An 8,564-nucleotide genomic window follows, 5' to 3' on the forward strand; every position below is an offset into this window, starting at 1 on the left:
ACACACATATATATATATATATATATATATATATATATATATATATATATAATGAGAACCAAAAATAAATTACAGGTTATTAAATACTTCCTTATAAACTACATTAGTGGTTGAACTATATCTATTATCTAACTCACCACAAATCAATAATTTGAGACTTTTAGGATTACTTTGTAACACCCCACTTTTCTAACACTTAATCACAAGTCTAAACCACAATTATCATAAACTAAGCAGCGAAATTAATAGCAAAAAAGATAACTAGTGGGAATGTCACCGCCACAACCACCACTCCGTGGTGATTGCACACACTAGGGGTAGAACTAGAAATAAAATAAATATCTAACATCCATACTAATTACTGAAAGTCACAAGGGGGAAAAAGTCACCCCAAAAGTCTACATCATCAAAGTCTACAAATCATCATAAGTTTAAAAATGAATAATAAGGTCATCCACAAAACATAAGAGTTTAGACATCTCAAACTACGAGACTAATCTAACTCGATCACTTCTCACTGCTGGGCCCACCTGAAAGGGGGTTTACAAGCAACACATAGACAAATAGGAAAACACTCGTTAGCACGAAGCTAAGTATAACCACACTCAACCCTGTAAAGTACTATAGAGTATACTTTGGAAACATTTGATTTCACTTGTAAACAACAAACTCATCTCGTAGACAGCTTTAGTCATATCACATACTTTCTAGATGCTTACAATCTATAATATCAACAGGCATGCTTCGATATATAAGACTTAACAACTTAGATACTTCAACATGTAACTTCATAATAAACTTAACAAGCAACTCATGCTTACAGGTAGTATCATGCTAATAAACCATACAACAGGTATTCTCATACTCTCAAATTCTCATCACATAAACTGGATATACAAGGCTTCAAATGTAACTAAACAATCATGCTCAATATAAAATCTTAAATCAAAATTTTCATTATGCAATCTCATGCTATACTCTACTCATATGCAATCTCGTGCAGTACTATACTCATATGCAATCTCGTGCAATACTATACTCATATGCAATCTCATGCAATACTATACTCATATGCAATCTCATGCAACACTATAAACATGCTCATATGCAATCTCGTGCAATACTATAAACATATGCAATCTTGTGCAATACTATAAAAATACTCATGCAATCTCGTGCAATACTATAAGAATACTCATATGCAATCATGTGCAATACTATACTCATGCTCATATGCAATCTCGTGCAATACTATAAATATACTCATACACTCATTGTAAAAATAGAGTACTTTCTGTGGAGGTCTCATTGAGTCATAAATGACTTTCTTTCTTTCTTTCTTTCTTTAGAGTCGCAATGACTCACTTCTTTCTTTCTTAGAGTCGCAATGACTCATTCTTTCTCTTTGGAGTCTCAATGACTCATACTTTCTCTTTAAATGAACGAGGTAGGAACTTCATCATGTGTGAATGAACCAATCTGGGCACGGCGTCTAGCCGACCTAATACTCTGCTCGTCCACCGAACCACTCTCTTGGTTCTATGCTCTAACTCTGTGGAATCAGGTATCGAACTTTTAGTGTGCACACCCCCTGACCAGGATTCCAAGCCTGGCGGGCAGTTTTCATCCTCGTAACGTGGGAATACGCCGCGTTACATATACTGGAACCGCAATGTCCATAAAATCATCCGAGAGGACATAGTCCAAACGGGATCCTCCAAAACCTCACCGATATAGATAATACATAAATATATCTCTCATGCATCAATCTCATGCATGCAACAACTCTACTACTTCTCAATGCATCAAAGAGTGATGTACCACATGCTTATGTCTTTTTGAAAGTAATACTTGGGCTTACATTGGCCCCTTATGCATTTTTGAAATATGAAATATGTGAGATGCAAAAATACTCTATATCATGCTTCTAAACCACGTATATAAACCATAAAATACTCAAGGATATAATATCATACTCGGTTTGCAACATAGCGAATTCTATACATTTCTATCAACAAAATATACTTTAATTCTCATTGATCAAATATCACATTTTAGTCATGCTTTCATAATAAATCAAATTCTCAAATGATCATGCTTATCTACTCAATACAAAATAATCATCAGATCACATAGCCAAGCATTTCTCATACACAGTGAACTTAACAATATATATACTCTGTAGCAACTTCTTCAATAAATCCCTCATAACATACTCATTTTTTATCCAAATTCAACGAAGTCAAAGCCAAAACGTGCATCGAGACGATCCCGAGGTACCGAGCCACAAGGGCCCGTGACACCTGACCCGAAACGACACGTAGCTGAGCCACAAGGGCCCGACCACTGCACAAAAACTCCTCAGATTAAATACTCAAGGACTTGGGGCGGGACTCCTCATGAGCCGCCTCATGAGTCCCACTGCATTGCCTGGCCTAGGCAGCGACCCTCTCCTAGGGCCGTTCCCTAGGCCCGGGTAACCCCGGCTCTAGCCGGCGGCCCTTCTGATAGGCCGCGGCTAGGGCCGCTGGTCTGATCTGGTGCACACTGTGCACCAGATGGCATTTTCATCTACAAAATCAATCCAAACAAGTCCAAAACATTCTCAAAACTCAAAGACAAATACTAGATCACTTCCAAGCATAAACACAACAAAATCTCATAATTTCTACTCATTTCTACTCAATATCAAAGGCTTCACAGAGCCAAAATCAAAGAGGGAGTCCATGGGGTTATACCTTTGTAGATTCCTCCTATTTTTTGGGATTCCACCTTCTTCCCAAGCTAGCTACACCCTCCTTCACCTCCTAAACACCTCAAACAAACCAAACAACAACCTTAAGACTAAGTTCTCAGAGAAGAAAGCTAGGAAGGAAAGCTAGAAGAGATGAAATGCTATAAAACATACTGTGATTTTTCTTGGATGTCTTGTGGAGCTTTTGGGGAAGAAGACAAGGTTGGGAATCAAGAGGCAAGGTCTTATTGTGTTCTTATTTATAGGGGCATTAAACCCTAGGAGAATCCACAATGATTGGTGGAGGGTAAAAATGGCAAAAGATGGCTAAAGAATGTATCAGACAAAGACCCTTGGGAGCTTGTGGTTCACCTAGCAACATGGACCCAAGGGCTAAGAATGATATTTTGAATACTTTGGGGTTGAAAATGAATTTTTTCAAAAAGTTTTCTAGATGAACCCTTGTTTAAAGTCTTTTTGAATTCTCCCGGTTTCACTCAGATTGATTTCTCGATTTAAAACTTGGTACGCGAAGTACCCAAAAATTTAGGAGTTTCGAATAAAATAAGTTTTGGTGTCGAATCAATTTAAAATGTGACTAAAATAATTTATTCTAACACCAATTGATAGCAAAAATTTTTAATGGAGTAAAAATGGCTATTTTAGAATTTCTTAAAATTGGATTTATAAAATAAAATTTTGGGTTGTTACATACTTACTCTAGATGCCGCTACATATAATTGTCCTTGCACGAATACGGGCTTCTTGAGTAACAAACCAACCTAAGATAACGTTTGACCCTGACTTTTATTGATGGTCATTGCATATGAAAACATTAATGGAAATCGTCTTCTTTTAAACTTGAATGGCAATTAACCTTGGATCTGACGGTGTCATAGTCATTCGAGGAATCAACAGCCTAGTACCTGCATGATCTCTAGTTGATATTTTTGCTTCTATTACGTGTTCTGCCAACTTGGTGACTATCAATCTAGTACCATTACACAACCCGAGAGAGTGATCTATGTTTCTCAACAACATCACAAGTGAGCTAACCTTTAAGGTCAGTGAGTGATTAGGTATGCAAGACGCTCATATGCCATTCAGAAATTCAGGTGTGTGAACGTCTACCAGAATGCCATCATTCGACTCAGAACTATAAACAATTTCGCAACCCAAGTAATTCTTGCTCTCGGCAACATGCATATCACTCATATATTGGTTAATAGCATTGACCACATCTAGAGTTGATGCTAGAATCGCGCGATTTTCTAGAAAGCTATTATCACCACTGTTAGTTGAAAACATCGGGAATGTGTTCTCCACTACAGTGGCAATGGGATCTCAAAAACTCGGTAATAACATGTCTTGTGGGATATCAACTTCTACTGAACCATCATTTTGACCTCCAATAGTCCCATCACCAATTCCTGCAATCCATTGCGCAAAGTTCTCAAGCCGTTGCAATTCAATGTCGGCACTCATACTTTTCAACCGAAGATTCTTAGTTAACCTTAACACCTTGCAATTGTCCCATAAGTACGATGCATTTATGGTGGCAACAACTATTTCTTGTCTTGTGCCTTTTGGGACTACATGCAATATTTGCCGGAAATCACAACCTAACACGACTGTTTTCCAGCTGAACGTTTGATTTGCACTCCTTGGGTTAACAAACTGTAATAAGTCTCTCATCATTATGTCTAACGCTTCAAAGCAATGCTTGTGCATCATTGGTGCATCATCCCAAATTATTAATCTTGCCTTAAGAATCAATTCAACCAACTCACTAATGGGCTTGATGTTGCAAGTGGAATCCTTGGTAATAGCAATAGGTATTGCAAATCGAGAGTGTGCAGTCCTTCCACCCGGTAGGAGTAATGAGGCTATACCGCTTGAAGCAACATTAAGAACTATTTCACCTTTAGATTGCAATGTTGTAGATAATGATCTCTAAAGGAAAGTTTTACTTGTTCCACCATATTCGTATACGAAAAAAAAGCCCCCCACTGTTTGACAATGAATCTTCAATAATGATGCCGTAGACACTCTTCTGTTCATCAGTTAACCTTCTGTTCATCAGTTAACCTGCTTGTCAATTGAACAATCTTTTCAGCAAGGGTTGCACAATCATATAGTAACCTCTCAAAAGCAATAAATGGTTCACATTTAACGATGATTGCTCCAAATTTGGAAATGGCATAAGGGAAACTCTTTCAATGATCTATTGTGTATTTGTAGCAACTTTTCCATCTCAATCAAAACAATGTTCTTATTTTCATCGTCATTTAAGATAAGATCTACGATATGTATATATTGAATGTAAGAATCTTAACTATAATAAAGGAAATATTTAACAAATATAAGATATATCAAATAACATACCTGGTTTTTGAAGTAACTTACGTTGGTTGAATTGTGCATCTTCCGCTAGATGGTGACATGCTTCATTCCAAACGCTCTCTGGTCTATTCAATGGTTTGGTTATCAACAATGTCACAAAAAGTTTCCGCATCGAATGAGCTGATGACCAATGACTTGCCTCTTCAATTGCATCAATGTATTCTTTCTCATCATCTAACAAACCCCGTGAATAACATGCATCTCTAAATGTCATGTGCCCAACCTCATTAAATGTACAAATGTCATTAAAACATGTAGGGCCACATACTATATTCAAAAGGCATCTACGATAATATATTTCACCACTACCAGGCGGAACGTAAAATATACGACCGATTGAAAATCCTTTTTTTTTTTTTATAGGATGCCACTCTCGAACATCCTTCTTCCAAAAAAAATTATTTGGCATCTCGATGTAAGTCAACAACCTAGCATCCCCATATTTCTTATTTATTTGCATCAAACCATCCTAAAAACATACTTTGCCCGATAGTGTGTCTGTTTAGGACCTCGGTAACGTTGTTGTCATCATTGAACACTACGGAATGGCAATCTGGCAGGTGGAAGCTTAACCTTTCAAACAGTGGTGTCCTATATTGAACGTCAAAGCTGAGTAGGCGCCCTGTAGCCTCACATGCGGAAACATAGCGACAGTCGTAATACATATTTATCTCATCTATTACTTCGTTGCCATCCGAATCCACACACTACAAGAAAAACGACTTTTAACGACAAAAAATTAGTGACGGGTAGAGAAACCTCTCACTAAATGTAATATTTGCATAGCTTTTGTGAGGGTTAAAAATTACTCTAGTTAAAAGTGTATGATTTAGTGACGAAATTTTAATTTTTTACTTATTCTAAAATTTTACTCTCACTAATGATATGGAAGATATTCTTACTCTCACTATTGATGTCTAGATTTTTTTTTCACTAAAACCTATTTCCCACCAATTTCTTTTCTTTTTTGCGCTTCTTGGACATAAGCATTTACAGCCACAAAAGTTCATCTCTCTCTTTCCACTCACCTGCGATTCACCACCAGCTCTCACACCTCAGTAGACCATCTCTCCATCTCTCTCTTTCTCTTCAATTTCTACTTCTCATCTCTCTCTTTCTATTCACTCTCTACTTCCAGACAGAAGATTTCTCATCCAGCCTAGGGATCTATTGTTTATGCAGTAGTGCAATGTAGCTGAAAAAGGTAAGTCCCTCTCGATTCATTTTAGTAATGAACAATACAAATATGAGCTTGTGCTGAAGGATTTCATTTTCTCAGAAACTGTGAGTGACTTTGGATTTTTCTCAGCATCACCACGTATCTATAAGGTTTTTTTTTTTTTTTTTTTTTTTTTTTTTTTTTTGCAATATTTCTCCATTATCTTTGTAATTTCTTCTCATTGCTGCTATACCCATTAGTTTGGTGAAATTTTAATTATGTTAGTCAAGCACGCAAGCTTTAGAGAGATTTTTCTTCTTAAAAAAAAAAAAAAAAAAACTCCAGGAAATTTTTTTTACCAACATCTTGAATAGGTTTTTACAAAACCATCAAGATTCAGACCAAAAGAACCTATATATATATATATATATATATATATATATATATATATATATATATATATATATATATATATATATATATATATATATATATATATATATATAGAAGAGCGCTCATATGCGGCGGGGTCTTACGGTGCGGCGGTGCGGTCAAATTCCAGAATACACCAACAGTGTTAACAATATGCACCAATAGTGTAATAAAAACACACCCCAATGAAATGTAATAAAACATAACAAAATACACCACAGACTCAAAAAAACACACCATACAACTCACCACCCCCAATGGTGTATTTCCGAACAGTGTATGGTGTTTTTACTCACACCTAATGGTGTGTGTTTGGTGATGTAGGGCTCTGTTTACTCTGTTTTGTGTGGTGTATTTCCTAACGTTGATGGTGCATATTTGGTGAACTATTGGTGTTGCCGCACCGTAAGAAATAACCGCACCGTAAGACACTGCCGCACCTGAACCCGCCTATATATATATATATATATATATATATATATATATATATATATATATATAGATTTTGGATCCGGTGAGGTTACCTTTGTCAGGCGAGGTGGTAAGGCTTGATCTGGTACATCTATTTGTTTTTTGGATGGATGAGATTTGGCTGAATAAATTGCCATGTGCGTGAGATAAGTTTGCATGTGGGGGTGTTGATGTCTTTTTGGGGGTGTTTTTATTAGGGCGTAATAATTGATTAGCAGATTTTATGGTCTTGTGCACTACTAATTATGGTATTTATCGGATGATTTATTTTACACACTACCGTCTCTTCGCTTTCTTCTTGCACAATACCGCCTCTTCGCTTTCTTCTCGTCCAGTCCGTCCGTTCCTTTCTGAGATTGTGTTGGCGTCTCCGGCGTGTCGTTTCTTTTCCGTGCGGTTGACGGTGATCACTTGTCCAACTCAGTCTCCGGCGGTCTTCATGGCAGGGTCTTCATCACGGCGTTCCAAGCGACAGAGGCAGGGCTCTTCCGCACGCATTCCAAGTATCCCGTCTGCATTCACTTTGAGTTCGATGTTTTTTGTGTATATGGGGTGTGAGATGTTGTTGCATGTGGGGTGTGCGGTGTTGGTGTCCGTCGATGGGGGCTTAGCTGAGGAAGAACCGAACAAGAACTACTTCTCACTGCTGTGGGTGATGCCGAAGATGATGAATGCAGGTTTTGAGTTGATGAGGGGGTTCATGCTTCCATGGATAAATAGTGGAGATTACAGAGAGGGTTGGGTTTTAACACTAGGCAGGACGGCAGGATTATTGATTCCAGGAATATCAGATTACGGCCCTGAAGATTATGTTAATCTCACCCGATTGGGAACGCCACTTGAATCCCTTCAGTTTCCAGAAACAGTTCAACAACAAGGTCTTAAACGTGATTGAGAGATTTTTTGTTTCTCTCAAGATGAGGAATTTTTTAGGTTTTATGGTCTGAAGGTGGTGCATCTTGTTTCCTACTTTGTTTCCGAAGATATATTGAGCTTATGAGTAGTTAACCCCATTAGTAATATTTTAGCAAGGATTCAAGGAACTACACTTCTTGACATTTGAGTCATTCGTGAATCACAGAGAGAAGGAAGCCCCAAAATTAGAAGGAATAAATTTGAACCAAATAAATAGATTCAACCCTTCACCAAATTACAGCAGACAAATCTAATAGTTTATCATGCTTGTTGGTCGTGTTAACGTGTGTGCGATTGGCTTCAATTCTTTGTTATGATGGATATTATCAACCAGCGTTGTGTTCTTGGTTTTTGTCGCATGTTGATACCTTAAAATTTAAAAATTTCTGTACATAAGTTTTCGTTGTGTTATGAAGGTTTTTGTAGTTTGGTTTTTATTTTTTTTACGTA

At 37.2% G+C, this 8,564-nt stretch overlaps 1 protein-coding gene across 1 annotated transcript; it reads right to left on the reverse strand.

Moving 5' to 3' along the window:
* Positions 1–3,826: 3,826 nt before the first annotated feature.
* Positions 3,827–5,351, reverse strand: LOC109163535. The gene is made up of 5 exons (XM_019312284.1): positions 5,120–5,351; positions 4,980–5,034; positions 4,804–4,876; positions 4,141–4,687; positions 3,827–4,059 (listed from the first exon to the last, which is right to left on the reverse strand). The coding sequence occupies exons 1-5, from the start codon at positions 5,349–5,351 to the stop codon at positions 3,827–3,829; spliced, it is 1,140 nt and encodes a 379-aa protein (XP_019167829.1).
* Between the last annotated feature and the right edge of the window lie 3,213 nt (positions 5,352–8,564).

The sequence above is a fragment of the Ipomoea nil genome, unplaced genomic scaffold (assembly GCF_001879475.1).
Source record: "Ipomoea nil cultivar Tokyo-kokei standard unplaced genomic scaffold, Asagao_1.1 scaffold3030, whole genome shotgun sequence".
Classification (NCBI taxonomy): Eukaryota; Viridiplantae; Streptophyta; class Magnoliopsida; order Solanales; family Convolvulaceae; genus Ipomoea; species Ipomoea nil.